Source organism: Mobula birostris, chromosome 3 (genome assembly GCF_030028105.1).
Source record: "Mobula birostris isolate sMobBir1 chromosome 3, sMobBir1.hap1, whole genome shotgun sequence".
NCBI lineage: Eukaryota > Metazoa > Chordata > Chondrichthyes > Myliobatiformes > Myliobatidae > Mobula > Mobula birostris.
The window spans coordinates 105,611,713-105,636,744 of record NC_092372.1 but is presented as its reverse complement, the minus strand read 5'-3'; the positions used below and the strand labels follow the sequence as shown (position 1 = coordinate 105,636,744).

At 40.8% G+C, this 25,032-nt stretch overlaps 1 protein-coding gene across 8 annotated transcripts in view; it reads left to right on the top strand.

Moving 5' to 3' along the window:
- The window catches only part of LOC140195213 (synaptopodin-2-like), a 153,233-nt gene extending 133,898 nt beyond the window's left edge, over window positions 1-19,335 (top strand). For all 8 annotated transcript variants that reach the window (XM_072253166.1, XM_072253164.1, XM_072253162.1 and 5 more), the window contains one exon: window positions 15,942-19,335. In XM_072253166.1, the coding sequence (XP_072109267.1) occupies window positions 15,942-16,502 (561 nt within the window). In that variant the 3' untranslated portion in view covers window positions 16,503-19,335. The remainder of the gene's footprint in view (window positions 1-15,941) is intronic.
- Window positions 19,336-25,032: the final 5,697 nt, after the last annotated feature.

The following is a 25,032-nucleotide window of genomic DNA, read 5'->3' as shown; positions in this document are numbered from 1 at the left end:
TAAGAGCGGAAGGATGATTAGTGATTTCATTCAGTGTGTGACTATGCTGGAAAATATCAGATATTCTGGGTGAACCACAGATGGAAATGTTCAGCCCATTTTTCCCAATGGGCACAATTTTGTCTAGAAATGAATGCTTATACAATTTACCCCTTAGAAAACAGGCACTGATTGATCCAAAGCACCACACACAAAATGCTGGAGGAACTCAGCAGGCCAGACAACATCTATGGAAAAGAGTAAACAATCAATGTTTTGGACTGAGACCCTTCATTGGACTGGAAAGGAAGAGAAGACAGAATAAGGATGTGTTGGGGGGGATGGTGGAGAAGAAGTACAAGATGGTAGGTGATAAGTGAAACCAGGAGAGAGGGGAGAGGGGTGAAGCAACAAGCTGGGAAGTTGATTGGTGAAAGTGATAAAGGGCTGGAGAAGGGATAATCTGATAGAAGAGGACAAAAGTCCATGGAAGAAAAGGAAGGGGGAGGAGCACCAGGCAACATGATAGGCAGGTAAGGAGATAAAGTAAGAGAGGGAAACAAGAATGAGGAATGGTGAGATGGGTGGAGGCATTACTGGAAGTTCAATCAAACAATGTTCATGCCATCAGATTGGAGGCTACTCAGATGGAATACAAGGTGTTGCACCTCCAATCTGAGTGTGGCTTCATCCCCGCAGTAGAGAAGGCCATGGATTGACATGTCGGAATGAGAATGGGAAGTAGAATTGAAATGTGTGGCCACTGGGAGATTCTGCTTTTAGTGGTGGATGGAGCGTAGGTGCTCGGTGAAGCAGTTTCCCAATATACGTCGGGTCTTGCTAATATACAATAGGCCTCTCCAGGAGCCTCAGATACAGTAGGTGATCCCAGTAGACTCACAGGTGAAGTGTCGTCTCACTTGGAAAGACTGTTTGTGGCCCTGAATGGTAGGGAGGGAGAAGGGTTAGGTGCTCCAATTTCTGGGCATCAGTAATTTGTAAATGTTTTAAGGCCCCAAGCAATTATCCCATTTTTTCTTTCTGCTATTGACATTATAGTTTTAACTAATCCAGTGTTGATCCTCTTTGTTCATTTTCCAATCAGCCTAGACTATTTTGCCCTGTTTTGCTGCCGATTTTTCCTTTCATTCGTTCTGTCTTTCCCCATTTGTCTTATGCCATTCCATTGTAGACATAATTTACTATCTTTAATGTAGCTTTAACTTGGCTTTTGGTTAAGATCTCTCCCTTCTTTCTGTGTAACGATTTTACAGTTATTTACCTGCCTATCTGTAGTGGCTATCTAGGCCTTCAATAATTCTTGCTGATGCCAGCTAAGACTACACTGTTCCATAGAGATAAGTTTGTAGACTGGTTCATTTTCATCTATCATCCCTATTTAGAATGCGGTCTCATAGACATGAACATAACAACTTAAGGACAGGAGCAGGAATAATCCATTTGTGCCTTTCATCAAGGTCATGGTAATCTTCTATCAGATTTTCCTGTGCTATCCCCAAATTATTTGATTCCTTAAATTTCCATGAATCTATCCATTTTCATATTCAATCTCAAAGACTGAGCTTCAATAGCCTCCTGGAATAGAGAGTGAAAAAATAAATTCTTCTCGTTTTAGTCCTAAACCACCCTTCTTTTACTTTTGACTCCTCAGCTAGAGGAAACATCTTATTTGCAATCAGCATCTCAAGCCTTGCAGAAATTGTGTGCATTTCAATGATATTTCCTCCCATTCTTCAAAATTTCATTGAGAAGTCAAGCATAGTCTACTCGATCTCTCCTCAATTGGCATACGCAATATCCCTGCAACAAGTCTAGAAAATCCTCACTGCTCTTGTTGTGTGGCACATACATTCTTTCTCAGCAAAGGAGACAAATATTGTACAGAATATTCCAGGTGTGATCTGACTCAGGCCCTATACAGTTGCACTAAGACCTCTCCAGTCCTCTACTCAAATACATTAGTAATAAGAGCTACCCTACCATTCACATTTCAAGTCACATGATTCACCTGCAAATTGGCTTTCAGTGCCATTTAAAAGAGCACCTGATCCCATTGAACATAAACCTTATGCATACTTCCCTGAAGGTGGAATCTCATGTGGATAGGGTGGTGAAGAAAGCTTTTGATATGCTGGCCTTTATAAATCAGAGCATTGAGTATAGGAGTTGGGATGTAATGTTGAAATTGTATAAGGCATTGGTAAGGCCAAACTTGGAGTATTGTGTACAGTTCTGGTCACCAAATTATAGGAAAGATGTCAATAAAATTGAGGGAGTACAGAGGAGGTTTACTAAAATGTTGCCTGGGTTTCATCTCCTAAGTTACAGAGAAAGGTTGAACAAGTTAGATCTTTATTCTTTGGAGTGTAGAAGGTTGCGAACGGACTTGATCGAGATGTTTAAAATTATGAGGGGGATTGATAGAGTTGACGTGGATAGGCTTTTTCCATTGAGAGTGGGGGAGATTCAAACAAGAGGACGTGAGTTGAGAGTTAAAGGGCAAAAGTTTAGGGGTAACATGAGGGGGAACTTCTTTACTCAGAGAGTGGTGGCTGTGTGGAATGAGCTTCCAGCAGAAGTGGTTGATGCAGGTTCAATGTTGTCGTTTAAAGTTAAATTGGATAGATATATGGACAGGAAGGGAATGGAGGGTTATGGACCGAGTGCAGATCGGTGGGACTAGGTGAGAGTAGGAGTTCGGCACAGACTAGAAGGGCTGACATGGACTGTTTCCGTACTGTTATTGTTATATATGGTTGTTATATACAAATGTTTGTGTGTGTATGCGTGTGTGTATATATATATATATATATATATATATATATATATATATATAGTTGTTACCTCTCACCATTTATAATCACCTCTGCTTTTCTGTGTTTCTCCCCCACAAATACATAGATGACCTCACATTTTTCTAAATTATGGTGCTTCTGCCACATTCTCTCCCATTCACTTAGCTTAGGCTAAAAGACCATAGATATAGGAGAAGAATTGAGCAATGTGGCTCATCGAGTCTGCTCTGCCATTCGATTGCACTGATATTTTTAAACCCACCCTCCTGCCTTCTCTCTGTAACTTAAAAACCTTACTAAACAAAAACCTATCATTCTCTTTCTTAAATACACCCGGCAACATGGTTTCCATAGCACTCTGTGGCAAAAGATTCCACAGGTTCAAGTCAAGTCGCTTTTTATTGTCATTTTCACCAGAAACTGCTGGGACAGTACACAGTAAAAATGAAACAAAATTCCTCCAGGACCATGGTGCTACATGAAACAACACAAAACTACACTAGACTAAATGAGACAACACAAGGCTACACTAGACTACGTAAGACAACACAAAAACTACACTAGACTACAGACGTACACAGGACTACATAAAGTGCACAAAACAGTGCAGGGCAGTACAATAAATAATAAACAAGACAATAGGCACAGTAGAGGAGAAATTACAATATAATAGTAAATGACATAGATGTCAGTACAGTCTGAAGAGAGTTTAGCACACTGGCTGGAAAAAAACTCCTCATTTCAGTTTTAAAGGGATGTAATTTTATTCTAAAGCTGTGCCCTTGGATCTTAGCCTTCCTACAAATGGAAACAAATGTCCTCCACTCTTATAGTATCCAGTACAGAGACCACCCCTCATCCTGCTGAACTCCAGTGAATGCAGGCCCAGAAACATCAAATGTGCCTCATATGTTAATGTGCATATCCTCTGGGAGCCCTCTCCCACTCAGCACGCTTTTCATCAGCAAACTTGCAAATATGACACCTTATCCCCTCAGCCAAATTCTTCTTGCAAATAGCTGGGATCTAATAACCAATCTCTCTGATAGCCCATTAATTGGAGCCTTCTAAACTGAGAAGAATTATTTAATATTTGCCTACTTCTAATTTGTAAGCACAATTGCCAGCAGCCAAGTCACTGCTCCGAGCCAAGTCATTAGTTCTAGTTGTAAATCCTTCCTACAAGAATTGTTCAGATATCATTTATCTCCTTTGACCTCAAAGGCAATATCTTTTCCCTCAGGAAGGGTGAAGTGGAAGTGCAATTATGATTTACATTTCCTTTTCCACCATCATTGCCAATAACTTAATCATTTCTAAACAAGAAATACTGGACTAACCACTGGAGAATGATTCCCACCCATGCCAGCATGCAAAAAAATTAGAATTAATTGGTTGCTTTGAAAATTTTAAACAGTATTACTATTGCCTTTCAGATGCCATTGTGATACTTAAACAATGTAAAACTCAGCTTGCTACAAACTGAAGCTTAACCATTGCAATGCCATGAGTCGGATGTCTCAGCATTTGGTTCTTTCCCAAAGTTGTAGGAATTAAATATTGTGCATTACTAGTAAAAAAAAAACTATTTATTAAGAATGATATATTTTGAAGTAAAATAGATGTGCAAATTAATTTATAAAAGTTAGTCTTCAGTTAATTAATGTATAATTATCAAATTTTCATATGCTTCTTTTAATGAGCTACAAAATTTAGTTGTGTGACACTGTTTTTGCTTGTTTAAATGCTTTTTGGTTAAATTATCGATATAATCTGTCCAAGTACCTTTTTAACATCAATTGAACAGGAAAAAAAAACTGACATAATGTGATCACCAATAAGATCACCCTGAGAGGGGAAGAGTGATGAAATCTGCAGAGGCATTGTCATTATCCTGTAGAAACACCTCAGCAATCCTTGTAATTTGTTGGAACATAGGTTACTGAGGAAATCTGCAGTTGCTGACTATCCAAGCAATACACAAAATGCTGGATGAAGGGTCTCGGCCCGAAACATTGACTATTTTTACTCTTTTTCCATAGATGGCCTGGCCTGCTGAGTTAACTGAGATAACTGAGACATTTTGAGACATGATGGTGCAATGCCCTCTGCAAGCTTGATTGTAGGCATCTTCATAATTCAAAACAATGTGGGCTTCTTGAATTTGTGTATGCACCAAACAATTACTTTAATTATGTCTATCACCTTTCCTCCATATGTTGCCCACTATTTATTCCTACGAATTTGAGTTTCATGCTTTCACTGTAAGTGTCTGTTGCTTAGATATAGAAACCATAGAAACCATAGAAACTACAGCACAGAAACAGGCTTTTTGGCCTTTCTTGGCTGTGCCGAACCATTTTCTACCTAGTCCCACTGACCTGCACACGTACCATATCCTTCCATACACCTCCCATCCATGTATCTGTCCAATTTATTCTTAAATGTTAATAAAGAACCTGCATTTACCACCTCGTCTGGCAGCTCATTCCATACTCCCACCACACTCTGTGTGAAGAAGCCCCCCCTAATGTTCCCTTTAAACTTTTCCCCCCTCACCCTTAACCCATGTCCTCTGGTTTTTTCCTCCCCCGCCTCAGTGGAAAAAGCCTGCTTGCATTCACTCTATCTACACCCATTATAATTTTATATACCGCTATCAAATCTCCCCTCAATCTTCTACGCGCCAGGGAATAAAGTCCTAACCTAGTCAACCTTTCTCTGTAACTGAGTTTCTCAAGTCCCAGCAACATCCTTGTAAACCTTCTCTGCACTCTTTCAAGCAACACACATCAAAGTTGCTGGTGAACGCAGCAGGCCAGGCAGCATCTCTAGGAAGAGGTGCAGTCGGCGTTTCAGGCCGAGACCCTTCGCCTGCTGCGTTCACCAGCAACTTTGATGTGTGTTGCTTGAATTTCCAGCATCTGCAGAATTCTTGTTGTCTGCACTCTTTCAACCTTATTTATATCCTTCCTGTAATTTGGTGACCAAAACTGAACACAATACTCCAGATTCAGCCTCACCAATGCCTTATACAACCTCATCATAACATTCCAGCTCTTATACTCAATACTTTGATTAATAAAGGCCAATGTACCAAAAGCTCTCTTTACGACCCTATCTACCTGTGACGCTACTTTTAGGGAATTTTGTATCTGTATTCCCAGATCCCTCTGTTCCACTGCACTCTTCAGTGCCTTACCATTAACCCTGTATGTTCTACCTTGGTTTGTCCTTCCAATGTGCAATACCTCACACTTGTCTGTATTAAACTGCATCTGCCATTTTTCAGCCCATTTTTCCAGCTGGTCCAAGTCCCTCTGCAGGCTCTGAAAACCTTCCTCACTGTCTACTACACCTCCAATCTTTGTATCATCAGCAAATTTGCTGATCCAATTTACCATTATCATCCAGACCATTGATATAGATGACAAATAACAATGGACCCAGCACTGATCCCTGTGGCACACCACTAGTCACAGGCCTCCACTCGGAGAAGCAATTCTCTACTACCACTCTTTGGCTTCTTCTATTGAGCCAATGTCTAATCCAATTTACCACCTCTCCATGTATACCTAGCGACTGAATTTTCCTAACTAACCTCTCATGCGGAACCTTGTCAAAGGCCTTACTGAAGTCCATGTAGACAATATCCACTGCCTTCCCTTCATCCACTTTCCTGGTAACCTCCTCGAAAAACTCCAATAAATTGGTCAAACATGACCTACCACACACAAAGCCGTGTTGACTCTCCCTAATAATTCCCTGTCTATCCAAATGCTTATAGATTCTGCCTCTTAGTACTGCCTCCAATAACTTACCTACTACCGACGTTAAATTTACTGGCCTATAATTTCCCGGATTACTTTTCGATCCTTTTTTAAACAACAGAACAACATGAGCCACTCTCCAATCCTCCGGCACCTCACCTGTAGACAGCGATATTTTAAATATTTCTGCCAGGGCCCCTGCAATTTCAACACTAGACTCCTTCAAGGTCCGAGGGAACACCCTGTCAGGTCCCAGGGATTTATCCACTTTAATTTTCCTCAAGACAGCAAGGACCTCCTCCTTTTCGATCTGTACAGTTTCCATGATCTCACTACTTGTTTCCCTTAATCCCATAGACTTTATGGCAGTTTCCTTAGTAAATACAGATGCAAAAAACCTATTTAAGATCTCCCCCATTTCCTTTGGTTCTGCACATAGCCGACCACTCTGATCTTCAAGAGGACCAATTTTATCCCTTACAATCCATTTGCTCTTAATATACCTGTAAAAGCTCTTTGGATTATCCTTCACTTTGACTGCCAAGGCAACCTCATGTCTTCTTTTAGCCCTCCTGATTTCTTTCTTAAGTATTTTCTTGCACTTCTTATACTCCTCAAGCACCTTATTTATTCCCTTTTTCCTGTACATGTCATACAACTCCCTCTTCTTCTTTATCAGAGTTGCAATATCCTGTGAGAACCAAGGTTCCTTATTCCTATTCACTTTGTCTTTAATCCTGACAGGAACATACAAATTCTGCACTCTCAAAATTTCTCCTTTGAAGGCTTCCCACCTACCAATCACATCCTTGCCAGAGAACAACCTGTCCCAATCCACGCTTTTTAGATCCTTTCTCATTTCTTCAAATTTGGCCTTCTTCCAGTTAAGAACCTCAACCCTAGGACCAGATCTATCCTTGTCCATGTTCAAGTTGAAACTAATGGTGTTATGATCACTGGAACCAAAGTGCTCCCCTACACAGACTTCTGTCACTTGTCCTAACTCGTTTCCTAACAGGAGATCCAATACTGCATCTCCTCTAGTTGGTCCCTCTATATATTGATATAGAAAACTTTCCTGAACACATTTTACAAACTCTAAACCATCTAGACCCCTAACAGTATGGGAGTCCCAATCAATATATGGAAAATTAAAATCCCCTACCACCACAACTTTATGTTTCCTGCAGTTGCTTGCTATCTCTCTGCAGATTTGCTCTTCCAATTCTCATTGACTACTGGGTGGTCTGTAATACAATCCCACTAATGTGGCCATAACTTTCCTGTTTCTCAGCTCCACCCATAAGGACTCAGTAGACAAGCCCTCTAATCTGTCCTGCCTGAGCACTGCTCTAATATTTTCCCTAACAAGCAATGCTACTCCCCCACCTTTCATTCCTCTGCCTTGATCACATCTGAAACATCGGAACCTTGGAATATTAAGCTGCCAGTCCTGCCCCTCCTGTAGCCAAGTTTCACTAATTGCTATAACGTCATAATTCCACGTGTCAATCCATGCCTTCAACTCGTCCGCCTTCCCCGCAATACTCCTAGCATTGAAATATATACACCTCAGAAGATTTTTACCACCACTCACAACCTTTCTATTAGCGGATTTGCTTGAACTTTTAACATCATTTATTTTCATCCCAGCCACACTGTCAGCTCTGGCACTCTGATTCCCATCCCCCTGCAAATCTAGTTTAAAGCCTCCCCAATAGCACTAACAAACCTCCCTGAAAGGATATTGGTCCCCCTGTAGTTCAAGTGTAACCCGTCTCTCTTGTACAGGTCCCACCTGCCCCAGAAGAGGTCCCAATTATCCTGAAATCTGAAACCCTGCTCCCTACACCAGTTCCTCAGCCACTTGTTCATCCTCCAGAGCATCCTATTCCTACCCTCACTGGCACCTAGCACAGGTAGCAATCCTGAGATTACCACCCTCGAGGTCCTGCTTTTCAATTTTCTACCAAGCTGTCTATACTCACTCTCCAGGACCTCCTCACTGTTCCTTGCTATGTCATTGGTACTGATGTGCACCACGACATCTGTCTGATCACACTCCCACTTCAGAATGTCATGCAATCGATCAGAGACATCCTTGACCCTGGCACCCGGGAGGCAACAAACCATCCTGGTTTCTCTGTCACGACCACAGAACCTTCTATCTGCACCTCTAACTATCGAGTCCCCTATCATTACCGCTCTCCTTTTTCTCCACCCTCCCTTCTGCACTGCAGAACCAGACTCAGTGCCAGAGATCCGGCTACTGCAGCTTGTCCCAGGTAAGTCATCCCCCCCAACAGTATCCAATGTGGTATACTTGTTGTTGAGGGGAATGGCCACAGGGGAATCCTGCTCTGCCTGCCCTTTCCTCTTCCCTCGCCTGACAGTGACCCAATTTCCTGTCCTCTGCTCCTTTGGCGTAACTACCTCCCTGTAGCTACGATCTATAATCTCCTCATTCTCCCGAATGATCTGCAGGTCATCCAGCTCCTGCTCCAGTTCCCTAACGCGGTTTGTCAGGAGCTGCAGCTGGATGCACTTCTTGCAGGTGGCGTTGCCAGGGACACCGGAGGGCTCCCTGACTTCCCACGTCCTGCAAGAGGAGCATTCCAACATCCTGCCTGGCATTCTCTCGACCCTAGACAATCTGAACAAAAAACTTACCGGAACCTACCCTGACCTCTGCCTGTTCTCGCCGAAGCCTGTTGAGCCAAAGCCGTCCCACTCTGACTCAGTCCACTCCGACGATGGCTGCTACAACAATGCCCGCTGTATATGGTGGTCTGCTTTTAAACCTTGGCGCGCTACGTCACGTGCCTGCACAGTGCAGATCCTTCTCCCCGAGCAGTGTTTTAAAAAAAAGACTTTTTCTACCCGATTTCTTCCACTCCCTTCTTCAGCTGCTTGCTTCGAATGAAAACTATTTAGCAATAAGACTTTTCATTCAGTTCACTAAGAAATGTGAATCTTCACATGTTTTCCAGAATTCACAGCACTCTCAATTTGCTTGTGTGGTGTGCACTTTGGGAGATTAAATGTTGTTGGAATGTTCAAAGTTAAATCCAGGATCCTTACCAGCATTGATCTTATACAGGGGGATCCAAGTCCATAGCTCCCTGACAATGTCTGCATCGGGTAATAAGCTGGTAAAGAAAGGGTATACCATGCTTTGTAAGATAAAGATAAGCCACATCTGGAGCATTGCATTCAGCTCTGGTTGCCCCATTATAGGAAGGATATGAATGTTACGTGGGTGCGAAGAACATAGAGTACGTGCTAAAAGGAAAGGCCGGACAAACCAGAGTTGATGTTTTTCTGGGATGACAGAGGTTTAGGTGAGACTTAACAGAAGTTTATAAGATTATGAGAGTCCTTGAGAGAGCAGACATCTTCTAATACTAGAGAGTATGCATTTAAAGTGGGAGGGGAAGGGAGTTCAAAGGAGATGAGCAGGGCAGAATTTTTTTACATGGAAGGTGGTGGGTGTCAGGATGCACAGTCAGGGGTGGTAGTGGAAGCAGATATGAAAGAGGCATTTAAGAAGCTGTTAGATAGGCACATGATTATGCAGAAAATGGAGGGCTATGGACCATGTGCAGACAGAAGGGATAGTGATACACACAAAATGCCGGAGGAACTCAGCAGGCCAGGCAGCATCTACCGAAAAAAGCACAGCCAATGTTTCAGGTTGAGACCCTTCGGCAGGACTCGGGTCTCAGCCCATAAAGTCAACTGTATATTTTTCCATAGGTGCTGCCTGGCCTGCTGAATTCCTTCAGTACTTTGTGTGTGCTGCTTTGATTTTCAGCATCTGCAGATTTTCTCTTGTTTGTGAAGAGATTAGGTGATATTAGCTTAATTAGTTCAGCATGTTCCTTTGCTGTACTGTTCTACTGGACTAAGGACCAGAGGGCAACTAGTCACAACAGGATTTATGATTTAGTGATTATTATCATTGAAGGGTGGTTAGGGAGTTGCCAAGTGGGAGATTGGGATCATGCAGGCAAGTTTTGCATTATAAATTTCACTCTGCAGTCTTACCATGGGTGGCATCCAAATGAGTTAAGTCAAGTCAAGTTTACTGTCATTTCAACTATAAACTGCTGGTACAGTACACAGTAAAAACAAAACAACATTCCTCCAGGACCCCAGTGCTACAACACTAGAAACAACACAACACTAGAAACAACACGAAACTACACTAGACTATGTGAGACAGCACAAGGCTACACTAGACTACGTAAAACAACATTAAAAACTGCACTAGACTACAAACCTGCACAAGAGTAGTAATGGAAACTTCATAAACCACATGAAAATTCCCCTGCAAGCACAATAGCTAAATTAGGAATTGTTCTATTACTAAACTCTCTGAACCTGGTATGTTTGGGATTGGTGAGAGAAGTAGGTGTAGATTGTAATTCCATGTGGCAATGATGAGTGGATAATTAAAAAGCCTAATGTGGTTTATTCTGATTTCTTAACTGTTCCTGACATTCCTGTTTTGTAATCTGTTCCTCCAAATGAGAATGCTTAAGCACCTATTCAAGATAATGAGATATTTCTTCAGATTGTGGATCAGGAGTTAATAGTCATGCTGCAATTTTAACTGAAATCTGATTGAGAAAACCTTTGCTATAATCCTGCCAGGTTACGATGAGTCAGTGACTATCAAAATAAGAGATTTTAAGAGCTAAATTTTTACTTTGTCCTTTGGAACCAGGAAGTTCAGAAGGACTCTTCCAGGGCCATCTACTTAGGCTTCTATGCCTCAAATCTCACCACTATTTTTTCTTGTGAGGCTTTGCTAGAACCCCAGTGGTGAGAACTTTCACCACATATCTGTGATGCCATGATTGATTAACATTTGCAAGACTAGCAGGCTCAGATCAGACTTAGACTTTAAATGGAGAGGTAACTCAGCAGCCATAGGTTCATACTGACAGAGACAGGATGTCACTTCATTCTTGTGGTATGTATGGTTGGCACAATGTGCTTGGAGTTTTCTGTATTTAAACCAAGTTCAAAGATGCCTAAGAAGTGACTATATTACCAGGTTTTAAATAAATCTACTCAATGGATATTTACTTACATTTTATGTTAACTAAATCCTCTCCATAGCACCTGAAACATTTTATCCCAAATTCTGACTGGCCACAAAATGACATTATACCCATTAATATAGTACCTGCAGAACAAGGGTTTCTATTTCAATGAAATTATGATAAGAAAACCAGGTTAACTGGTTATGATCATTATGTTAGTCCTGACGAAGGGTCTTGGCCTGAAACGTCGACTTCACCTCTTCCTACAGATGCTGCCTGGCCTGCTGCGTTCACCAGCAACTTTGATGTGTGTTGCTTGAATTTCCAGCATCTGCAAAATTCCTGTTGTTTGCTTATGATCATTATCATTTTAATATGCAGGGATGTTTCAGGCTTCTGCAGTATGTACCAAAGTAATGCAAAATTTTCAAATCATTAGAACTTTGAGAAATACATAGTTGCCAATGTCAATGTACAAAACTACAAGTGAAATTGGGAAATTGTACTGCATAATAATCATGCATTCTGTATGCTTAGCTTGTTTATTTCTTGTATCTCAGGGGTTCCCAACCTGGCATCCATGTACTCCTTTGCTTAATGGTATTGATCCATGGCATAACAAAGGTTGGGAATCCCAGATCTCTCTATAGTTAGTATTAATAAATTTACCAGAGGTAGGAAATATGATGGGGACTTAACATCAGTGATGTAACCTGGGGTCATTGGGTGTTTTGGCTCTTTTAACATCAGACACTTTTGCCCAGCCAGGATTGATCAGGCCCTAGCTTGCGGCCCAGCTGCATTGGTCCAGCTCTTGATCCATAGTCATCTGGAGGCTCACCCAGCAGCCCCTGTGATGGTCCTGATGGCTCTTTTCTTTGCAGTCTCCTTAATGCCAAGGAGAGACTAGGTTCTACACAGCGATCAGTCAGCAATAACTCTATTGGACTGCATCATGCCCTCCACCCCTGTTTCTGATACTGTTCTACCAGCTCCAGTTCAAACATCTCCTCAAGCCGGTCTTCCCAAGGAACTGTCAGTTCTACCACGACTACCTGCTTCAAGGTTTCTGACAGAATGACCATGTTAGGCCTCAGGGAAGAAGATGAGATATAGGAAAATGTGTGAAGGGAGTAATTGCTAATCTATCTGGACACAAACTTATAAATTTGAAACAAAAGAAATATTGGATCAATTTTCCAATACGTTCCTTTCTATATATTTAACTTCACTTTAAATAGTTTCTTTGATACAAAATAGGGTAATTATCTTAATTTTGTTTGCATTTATTGACCTAACTTTTATGACCAGCTCATGAGTACTGAATCAATAAAGACTGGTTCTAGTCTTAAAGACACACAGAAAAAGCTGAAATTACTCAGCAGGTCAGGCTGCACCTGTGGGAAGAAAAACAGTCAGTGTTTCAGGTCAGAACTGCAAAGAAGACAAAAGAAACTGGAAAAGACACAGGGTGGGGGATCCCTCTGATAGGGTGAAATAGGGGTGACCATGGGGATAAAATGTGAGAATACAGACACAAGGACGTGGGAGTTAGGAAATGCAGAGCAAGAGGACATGCCTGGCAAGTCGAGCTGGGAATTTTCTCCACTCTCGGAGAAAGGAGAAAACAAACTGAGCTGATGTTACAGATGGATTACTGATACTGACCAAGAAATGAAATTACCTGAAGCTGTAGGATTCATTGTTGAGTCTAGTAAGCTGCTGTCTGCCCCAGATGGAAGACTGGGTGCCCTTCCTCGAGATTGTGTTGGTCTCCACTGTGTCAGTGCGGGAAGCAAAAGGCCAATAGGTCAGAGGGGGAGTAGAAGGAGGAACTAAAGTGCCAGGCAAGGGGAAGCTCAGGCTCGCACTTATAGACTGAACTCAGGTACTCTGCAAAATGATCATCTAATCTGCAGAGGAGGCAACATTGTAAACAACAAATGCAGTACAGTACACTGGATTGGAAGAAGTGCAAATGAATGGTTACTTCACCTGGAAGCATTGTTTGACTCCCTGGACAGTGGAGAGGGAAGAGGTGAAAGGTCAGGTATTGCAACAGCAGCATTGCAAAGGAAGGCGGAATAAGAAACAGGGTGCTTGGTGGGAACCAGGGAATCACAGTCCAGCAGAAGTGGTAGCTGCAGGTTCAGCTGGAACATTTAAAATAAAATTGGATAGGTATGTGGATGAAAGGGATCTGGAGGGCTATGGTCCAGGTGAGGGTAGATGGGAATAAACAGAAAAAAAACAAACTGGCACTTGTAAACACAAGTTTGCAGGGTGGGTAGGGTCCTCAATGATTATTCCTGCCTGTTTCTTTGACCTGGACCCCTACAGGTCCTGCAGTGACAGTCGACTGCAGCCAATGACATATTCTGCTGACCCAACAATTTGCTGTAGATGACGTATACTGTGAGAGGATGCCGCACCACACCAGGTAGTAATGGCTGATGCGCAATGCTCTGGCAGTGTAGAATGGCACCAGTCTGCTGTGGCAAGGATTGAATTTTGCCAACTGCCACAGGATGTACATCCTCTGCTGAGCCTATTTGTTAATGAAGGAGATACAGTTCTCCCACATAAGGTCTTGCAAAATAATGGTGCCCAGGAACATGAATGTTGAAGTGGTACTAACCGTAGAGTTGTTGATGAGTGGGAGGTGAGAAGACACAGTTCTCCTGAAGACAATATGGTTTTGAGTGCATTCAACTCCAAACTGCAGTGACTGCACCAGGACACTAGTTTGTATATATGAGAATCAGGGTTAATATCACTGGAATATGTTATGAAATTTGTTGTTATGCAACATCTGTACATTACAATTATGGTAAGAAGTGTGTGTGTGTGTGTGTGCGTGCGTGCGTGCATATATTAAATTAATAAGTAGTGCAAAAAAAGGAAAAAAGTAGAGAAGTAGTGTTCATGGGTTTCAATATTCTTTCAGAAATTGGATGGCAGAGGGAAAGAAGCTGTTCCTGAATCACTGAGTGTGTACCTTCGGGCTCCTGTACCCCCTCCTGATGGTAGCAACGAGGAGAGGGCATGTCCTGGGTAAAGGACATCTTTAATGATGGATGTTGCCTTTTTGAGGCATCACTCCTTGAAGATGTCCTGAATGCTGGGGAAGGTGGTGCCCTTGATGCAGCTGACTAAGTTTACAACTTTCTGCAGCTTATTTCGATCCTGTGCAACGCCTCCCACTCCATACCAGATGGTGATGCAGCCAGTTAGAATGCTCTCCACAGTACATCTGTTGAAATTTGGGAGTGTCTTTGGTGACATATCAAATCTCCTCAAACTCCTATTGAAATATCATCACTGTCATGCCTTCTTTGCAACTACATCAATACGTTGTGCCCAGGATAGATCCTGAGAGATGCCTGCACCCAGTACTTGGTACTTGGACGTGTTGCCTCTGGTGGTTAGTGCAATGTCAGTGGTGTCATAAGAATGGTAATCTAGACATAAATTGGCCATGATTAGGGAGGGTATAGGGAAGTGAGTGCTATGGAAAACGTTGGGCATGAGGGGTTGGGAAGCGTGGGAGGACATCTAAACCAGGCAATTGCCCCAGTATAGGGCTACTCTGTGATTGACCGTGTTGTCCAGTGGGATTCCAATGGACCAACATGGTTTGAGCTCCCCATTATTTTCCGAAGGAAACATTGTATCAGGAATGACATCATGATGGCTGCCTTCGTACTGAAGCAACAAATGCATAAATGTGCCAGGATGAACAGACTTAAAATGACTCCAGAAAGATGTTCATTTTCTTTTGCCCTAGATATAAAAAGAATTATTTCAGTTGTGTAATGCAGGAAAAATCAATAAACCATTGTATTTCTGGGCATGTTACTTTGTTTACTCATATTTAGTGTACTTTAAATTTGTTCTCTTAAAAAGTAGGCAGTTCAGTTCATCACAAGGTGCATGACTTTTAGCTTGATAAGTAATTCACACTACATGCAGATAATTCATCTTGGTAAGTTATTCATAAATTACTCATTATTTATATCATACTGTTCATACTAGATACCATTTGAAGCCTGTTGGAAATGAGATAGTGGTCTGCCAAGCAATGAAAGATATGTTCTTATCTTGCATTGTCAATGGCTGGAGTACTGGCTACATTCAGCATGGGTTCTTCAATTTGAGTACATTTCAGCACAACTAGCTGGTCTATATATAGTATGCAGTCATTTGCTGTTTTTATTTATCACAGTTGCAGGGAACAAGTAGCTGATTACATTATTAAGGTTTCCCATGTGTTGTTTTCTTATCCTTGCCAATTTAATTTAGTATATATTACCTCTTATTTACAGATGCAGGCAAAAGATTTCAGACCTATAAAAGCTCCAGAAAATCTACTGTCATATGGGCTTACTGGACCACAAGCAACAAGACAGCCAGCAGAAAAATTAGCACCTCTGTCAAATAAAACCTCATGGAAAAAACTGACTCCATGGGATGCTGCATCACAGTCTGCTGTTGGTTCAGTGGAGGAAGCATTTTCCAAAAGAAATATCCAGTCATCAATAGCGAAGAGTATTGTTTCAGCAGCACGTCAGAAAACGTTACCTGAACCTCCAGAGGAATGGAAAGCCCGGGTGGCATATGTCCCCCCACTTCCAAGTAGTTACTCTTCCATGGCCACTTTCAATGTTAGAAGGCCCTCTAGCATAACATCGTCTCTTAAATCTTCTTCCTCTCCAGTACCTAGCATTCATGGCAGTTTAATGTACCAACAGCCATTAAGATACCAGCACTCCCTTACTGACTCTGAGCTGTCTACTGGGGCATACTCTGATTATGAAAGTTCAGGAAAGCCAGTAGCAGGTTCAAATTATAATCCTTATCCACGGGGCTGGAAAAAACAAAGATAAAGTAGGTGGTTTCTCATGATGAAGATTATTGCATGACAAGGAGAGCAAACTCAAGATTAAGAAGCAGAATCAGATGAGAAAAGTATCTGTGAAGTTTTGTTAGAAAAGCATTTTCTGGCAGATATTACTTTAAGTATTGGTTTCCATTGTGATCAGCAGAATGTAAGGTATTTTAGCACATTCATTTCAGCAAGTTGCCCATATGTACTGTATGTTTATGAAGAATGTTGTACAACATCCACTCAAAAATAATGTTGTACTAAACAGTGTATTTTCAGAAAAGGAGTATGTGATTGATTGATCAGTGTACTGTAACATAAATTTTGTAATTTTTCATTAAGAAAAATTACTGCCTTGATCCGACAGACAAAAATAAAGAAACTTCAAATATTAATACGATAAATTTAAACAATTCTAAATAAGTCTATTAGACAATCCTAGTTCCTAATGAAAAAATTCAGAGGATTAGGGAATTATGCAGGGAACAAGGAATTATTTGGGATGAGGGAACATTTGTGGTCATTTTCATGGCTTTGTACATGAGCTGGCAAGATATACTTTCACATGCAAATAGTTGGTCCTTTGTTTCCATCCCTTGGGTATGGACCTTTAACCATTGCAAAAATAGAAAGGAAAACAAGTGATGTTTTGTCCTCTCAGACAGGCTGCATGATGTGAGAAGAAAGCAATGCACAACAAAACATCATTTTTAGTCTTGGGAAATGCATGCATTTATGTAGACACGTTGTGGATGCAAAAATTTGTAAATCACAATTTTGTGTGAGCACTTTTCTGGAGAATGGGTATACAGAACACCATGCCAATTTATCATCATGATGTGCCATGTTGTATGATGTAGGCAATCGTGGTCTTTGGCCGTGATTGTTCTTGGCAAAATTTCTACAGAAGTGGTTTGCCATTGCCTGCTTCTGAATAGTGTCTTTACAAGACAGGTGAATCCTGCCATTATCAATAATCTTCAGAGATTGTCTGCTTGGCATCAGTCGTCACATAGACAGGACTCATGATATGCACCAGCTGCTCAAACAACCATCCGCCACCTACTCCCATGGTTTTATGTGACCCTAATTGGGGGGTCCAAGGTGACCTGCAGGCTAGTGGAGGGAAGGAGCGCCTTGTACCTCCTTTGGTACAGATGTATGTCCACCCCACCACCCTATTAATTTGTATAAATTCATGAAAGTTAATCCACTGAGCAGATAGAAATGTTCATTTTATCTGTTTTAGATATTAATTAATCATTAGAAGCAAGTTTGTTAAATAAGCTTACTATGCTGGACACAAACTACATTATCATGGTATTGGCTATGAGAATTTTAAATTACAGAATATATTTGCAATTATCTGGTATCAAACTTCTTAACTACAGTATGCAAAACAAAAGAGCATTGTAGAGTTTTTATATTAAAGTCCTATGGCAATAATCATGTTCAACTACAAGTAAACATTTCATCTTAAATCCTACAAATGCATTTTCTTTAACATTAGCTAACTCTATTTTGAAACAGATCTAAAAAGGAATATGTGTATCTGACAGGACTTTTGCAAATTATACACATAGTGTGTATTGTTAGGAAGTCTAAGAATTATGTGGCAAGCATTTTCAGCATTTAGATTCAGAACATCTTTGGAAGTGGATGATCAGTATGTGTAATGTGGTTTGAGATGGGAGGTGAGAGTTAAGTAACAATAGAGAATTACTTTGCTAGAATGTAGAAAAAAGTGATTGAGTTATGAAAATTAAATAAAACAATGCTTAAGGTTATGCAAATCAAAAATATACCATTGGTTTATAAACCTACAGTAAAAGAAAGATTCATGCATTTCTGCTTCTTGAGAAGTCAAACACATTTTAGTTCACTTTATCAACTAATGTCTCTTCTTTGAAATAATGACAAACATACTGAGTATTCAAGGTATTCACTGCTTTCATTTAACATAAATATAAATAACTGCATTCACTTAAAAGATCAATTAATGTATATTGCTTTAAACCATTAACATTCATCTTCCTTGTTTAATGTCTGAAAACATTACATTATGTTAAGCAAAATACTTCAAGATTAAGTGTTTTCAAGCATTTTTCAAAGTAACTTGAAAAAAATACAAAAATAAATTTAAATGACTGCAATGCTCTCTATTTTCCTGTCATTTAAAACAATGGGAATAATGACATGAACTTTCACAACATTCACACTGTGTTCAACATAGAAACATTGTAGTGCAAAGGCACAATCCGTCGGGTAAATAGTAAAAAAAATGAATAGTTCTGGTGTCATTATGTTGACTATAATTTGTGCACTTATTTTGTTATCCTTGAATTACCTATATATCATAGTTTAAATTCAAAATTAAAATTCCAGTTACATTATAATGCTTAACTTACTGCATAAGGGAGAACTATAGAACTCAGAACTAGTTGCACACTGAAAACTTATAATATGTCACTTTTTAAAAAGCAAGTGGGTATAATTTTCTGTCTTTTATTGTGATCTGTGTCTGTGTCTGAGGCCTCTTGTCGGTCAGAGTCGACCATGAATATTGCGTCCTAGCTGTCTAGATTTGTAAGCCTGGGCAGTAAGATATGGAGAGCAAGCAGTTGCTCGTGTAGCAATCTCTCCCTCTCCACACAACTGATGAACCCAAAGGTATGGCAGAGACTGATACAGTTTGGTACCAGCAATATTTGTCAATTATTATGCTCATTCAAAAAATGTACAATATGTTATACAACATTTATTTGATTTGTACAATTGACTTACAGAATCTTTTCTACTACAGAAGGGATTCAAAATAAAGCTGCGTGGTGTCATGTCATTGTTGAAAGAATTCTTTTTTTTACAAAAAAAAATATGCTAGTTTATCAAAGTCACAAAATTTCAAACATTGATATAAAATTCACATACATTCACTTTACAAAAGCAATTTTCTTTTCAATTAAAAGTAAGTTTAAGTCATTAAAATACTAAAAATTAAAAACTATATGTTTTTGAATCAGTACCTGATCAATTAGATATGATTTTGAGCTTTTTGTACAAAAAAAGTGCTCTTTGATACAATCCCATCGTGAAATTACTCCGCTTTGTAAAGTTCAATAATTAGTTAGGGCCTAAACTTTACTTAAAACCAACTGAGTTGTTCTGGAATATACATTAGGATAAACCACAAGATAAGCCAGAATTGTTTCCTGCCACCAAATAGTCTTTCCGCTCATATGATTAAGGCACAGACATTACGAATGAATACTTGGTATCATATGAAACAGTGGTGAACAGTGGCACTTGTTGAAAGATAACATGGCATGAGCCAATATTATAAGGGGGAAAATCTAGAAAATATATAAACAAGAGTAAAGTACACAATTCATAGATAAAGCCAACTTCTTTTCATTTTAGCCTGACTCAATTTTGAGCAAATGTGCAAGTCCACTGATACACAGCAGAGTAGTTTGCCTGGACATCGTTTTCTCTAGTAAAGCTATGTGCTGGGAAGTTAATCCCCATACTAGAGATTCAAAGGTGAGTTTGAGACATAATGCATTATACAATCACAGGGAGATAAGGAGAGATGGAAAGGGATTAATGGGACATATAGGTGGACATATAGTCTCTTTCTGTATTTTTATGAGAATAAAATAATAGGAAGTAAAGCCTAAGGTCTTGAAGATGGAAACATAAGAACAAAATATAAAGTTGTGGGACTAGGGTCTAAAAGGTAGTGTAGACTGTTGTGATGGAACTTGGTCCTGAGAAATATGATACTGGAAATGATATATTAATGTTTATAGGAACTGACATAACTGAATCTAGAGGTGACACTTTTAAGTTGAAGATGTAATCAACAGATAGGTATAGAGATGGAAACTGAGGAGATTATGAAGTGAAAGAAGATCGTAAGCTAAATGGCATACTATTTTAGAGGTAAGATTAATATGCTTGCTTACAGTCGGCAATTTTTCTCCAAAGATAATTTTGTTACTATAAACAAGTAAATAATGACGGTGTTACACATAGCGCATGGTAAGCTCATCCTTAAATAGACCTTAGATAATAAATTGACCTAATTGGCCTTGGATAATAAATCATCACAAGTATGGAGTCTATATATCATAAAGTCAATCAATTGTGACAACTCTTGTGAACTCCTTGATCATGGATTTATTCCTTTACCAGGGAGCAGGCTACTTACCTGTCCTCTTGCATAGGGAAGGTGGGGCAGGAGAGCACAGGACAGGTAGAGGAAATATAAATGAGGAGTCAGAGAGTTATTCAGCATGGGAACAGGCCCCTAATCTTCACTTGTCCATACTGACTAAACTAATCCCATATGCCTGCCTTTGGCCTAGAAACTTCTACACCTTTCCTATCACAAACACAAGAAAATCCGCAGATGCTGGAAATTCAGAGCAACACTCACAGAATGTTGGAGGAAAACAGCAGGTCAAGCAGCATCTATGGAAATGGACAAAGAATTGATGTTTCAGGCTAAGACCCTTTATCAGAACTGGAAAGGAAGGGAGAACGTGCCAGAATAAGAAGGTGGGGGGATGGGAAGGAGTACCATCTAAAAGGTGATAGGTGAAGCCAGGTGGGTGGGAGCGGGGGTAAAGGTGGGTTTGAAGTAAGAAGCTGGGAGTTGATAGTTAGAAAGGGATGGAGAAGAAGGAATCTGATAGGAGACGAGAGTGGACCCTGGGAGAAAGTAAAGGAGGAGGCAAGGTGATAGATAGGTCAGAAGAAGAGGTAAAAGGCCAGAGAGGGAATAGTAAAAGAGGGAAGGGAGCAGGGAAAAATTACCAGAAGGAGAAATTGATATTCATGCCATCAGGTTGGAGGCTACCTGGATGGGATATGAGGTGTTGCTCCTCCAACCTAGAAGAGGAGGCCATGGATGTGCATATGTCAGAACAGGAATGGGCATAAGAACTGAAATGGTTGGCCACCATGAAATTGCACTTTTTGTGGACAGAGTGGAGGTTCTCAAAAAAGCAGCCCTCTAATTTTCAACAGGTCTCACCAGTGTTGAGTATAGGCCACATTGGGGCACTGGAAACAGTAGACAATCCCAACAGACTGACAAATGATTGTTGCCTCACCTGGAACGACTGGTTGAGACCCTGAATGGAGGTGGAGGAGAAGGTGAATATGTTTCTGTTGCACACAGGGATACATGCAGGGAGGGAGATTAGTGGGAAGGTACAAATGGACAAAGGAAACGTGAAGAGAAGAGAGTGGGCAAGAGGTTGGTGGTAGGGTCCCATTGAAAATGATCGAAGTTGCAGGAGAATGATGTGTTAGATATGGAGGTTCATGGGGTCTTAGATGAGGTCAAAAGGATATCTATTCCTGTTAGACAGTGGGAAGATGGGGTGAGCGCAGATGTCCAGGAAATGGAGGAGATGCAGGTGAATGCAGCGCCAATGATGGAGAAAGGAAAATGCCATTCTTTGAAAAAGACATCTCTGATATTCTAGAAAAGAAAGCCTCATCCTGGGAACAGATGTGACAGAGATGAAAGAACTGAGAAAAGGTAATAGCATTTTTACAGGAGATCGAGGTGGAAAGAAGTATACTCAAGTTAGCCATGGGAATCAGCAGATTTGTAAAAGATATTGGTAAAACATTTGTCTCCAGAAATGGAGACAGAAAGATTGAGAAAGGGGAGGGCGATGTCAGAAATGGACCAAGTAAATTTAAGGACAGAGTGGAAGTTGGAGGCAAGGTTAGATGAAATTAACAAGAATGAATGCAGTCATCAATAAATTGCAGGAAGAGTTGGGAAGTATTACCAGGGATGGCTTGGAACAAGGACTATTCCACGTAGCCAACAAAAAGGCAGGCATAATTCATGGGGGTGCTTATGGCTACAGCTTGAGGTTGGAGAAAGTGAGAGGAGCCAAAAGAGAAATCGTTGAGCGTGAGAACCAGTTCCTCTAGACCAGGGGTGGCCAACCTTTTACATTCCATGCGTCAATTTTTTCACTCACGAGCTCAGATGCACCATACATCTCTTGTACCCCCATTCAATTCTTGTAAAAATATGTTATTATAGAACTCGTGCGTGAAAAAATTGCATCTGAACTCGTGCGTGAAAAAACCACATCTGAACTCATGCGTGAAAAAATTGATGCATGGAATGTAAAAGGTTAGCCACCCTTGCTCTAGACGGAAGATGGTGGTGGTGGAAGGGAACTCATCATGTCTGTTGTTGAGAAAGAAGAGGAGACATTTAAGGCATTCATGATGGGGCATAGAAGTGTTTAGGGGCATACCTAGATGACCGGTATATAGCTCCTCTAATACTTTAGCTCTCTGCTTAGAATGAACAACAACTCTCAATTCCCACATAAGGTAACCTCCATCAAGGGAAAGTTCATCTTGGCACTGGTAAAACTGGGGGAACTGGAATTTCTGCTGCACACTCCAGCCATTTTAGAAGCCAAGTTATGACAGCTCTAAATACTTTTCTTTTAGATGTATTGTCATCCTGAACAGTGCATGGCAAGCTGCTCGAACTTGCTGATCTATCCTAGGCCAGCAGACAGATCTTCGAGCCAACTCTTTCATTTTGACCATGCCTCATTGACTGGTATGTAGCTCTTCGAATACTTTAGCTCTCAGGTTGGATGGTACAACAACTCCCAATCCCCACATAAAGCAAACTCCACCAAGGGCAAGTTCATCCTGGCACTGGTAAAAACTGGAGTTTCTGTTGCACATTCCAGCCACTCTCCATGGCCATGTATATCTGAGACAGTATGGGGTCTATTTTGGTTTCCCCTTGGATCATCTCTACCATAATAGGGAGACTTCCAATTTGCATTAAGGAGACTTTGACAAGGGGAGTGTCCTCTTTTGTAAATGTTTCAGGTATTTCCTTTTCCAAGGGACCATCCATCAACATTTTCATGATTAGTTGTCCTATTGAATTCCATCTTGTAATTGTATCCTCCAAAGAAACAGAGCCCGTCTCTGCATTTGTACAGCTGCTGTCAGTGGAACACACTTCTGTAGCTTGAAAATGGACATTAGTGGTTGATGGCCAGTTATGAGGGTGAACTCTTTCCCATACAGGTACTGGTTGAAATGTTTTACGCCCCACACCAGACTCAAGGCCTCTCTGTCAATCTGTGCATAATTTTTCTCTGCAGCGGTCAGGGAAGATGATGCAAAGGCTGTGGGGCATTCACTTCCATCACGCACAGCATGTGACATGACTGCACATATTCCATAAGGTGACGCGTCACAGCCAAGCTTCACTGGACAATGTGGGTCATGATGTGTGAGTACAGTGTCTGACATCACCATTTCCTTTACCTTTTGAAAGCCACCTACTTTGTCCATTGCCATTTCTTCCCGATCTGCGGTAATGAGCTCAAGGGGTGCAGCGCAGTAGCCAAGGCTGGCAGGAATCTGTCATAGTAATCGACAAATCCTTAAAGGAACTGCAACCTTGACATATCCTTTGGCCTTGGAACATCAACCGCTGCTTGAATTTTCTCAGCACACTTGTGTAAATTTGCGTTTATGGTGTGACCACAGAAAGTGATGCTTGGTTTAATGTATTCACATATATTGAATCGTGCTCTGAGCACATATTCTTCTCATCTTTTTAACAGTGTCCTGAGATTTTGGAGATGTTCCTTGTTCTTACTGGTAACAATGATGTCATCCAGGTGACGCTGAGTGTCTGGGCAGCTTTGCTGGTCCACAGCTTTCAGCCAGAGTGCAGGTGCAGGTGCTACTCCAAACATAAGCTTTTTTCTCAACAATATTTTTATTTTTTTTTAAATAAAGAGAGCATATTATAAAGGAGATTTGTGCAGTGCGTAACAAATGTATCAAATGCACAATTCACATTTATGAAAGAGATGCACCCATAGTAGAATCATGCTTTGATTATCTCCTCACCCCTCCCAGTCCCCAACTCCAAGCCATCATTGCATTAGCAAATAGGGTTAAACAGAATCTTTATCCCCACAGAGCTGCATTGGTATAGAGAAGGTGTATTTTCCTAATACATAGACTGTTGTATGTTTACAAGTCTGAGTCCATAGAATTTTACCGGAAAATGCTGGAGGTCAGGGATTTATGTACTGAGGAAAGGAAGAAAAGATGGACCTTTAGTTTGGCGGGGAATTCTGAAAATATTCAAGAAAGGGTCCCCACACCTTTTGGAACATTATGTCCAAGTTGAGAATTGAATAATTGATCTTCTCAAGGTGTAGACTGGACATGATGTCCCTGAGCCACTGAGCGTGGGTGGGCGGGGCAGCATCCCTCCACCTGAACAAGACTGCACGCCTGGCCAACAGAGAGGCAAAGGACAGTGTGCGACACTTAGTCCGACTTAGGTGCATGTCCCCCTCTCCGGAGGTGCTGGAAAGAGCAACCAAATTGTAATTAAGTATTTGGGATAGAGTTTAGAAAACATCTTTCCAGTATTTTTCCAAGCTAGGGCATGTCCAGTACATATGAATAAGGGAAGCCTCGCCCCTTTTGCATTTGTC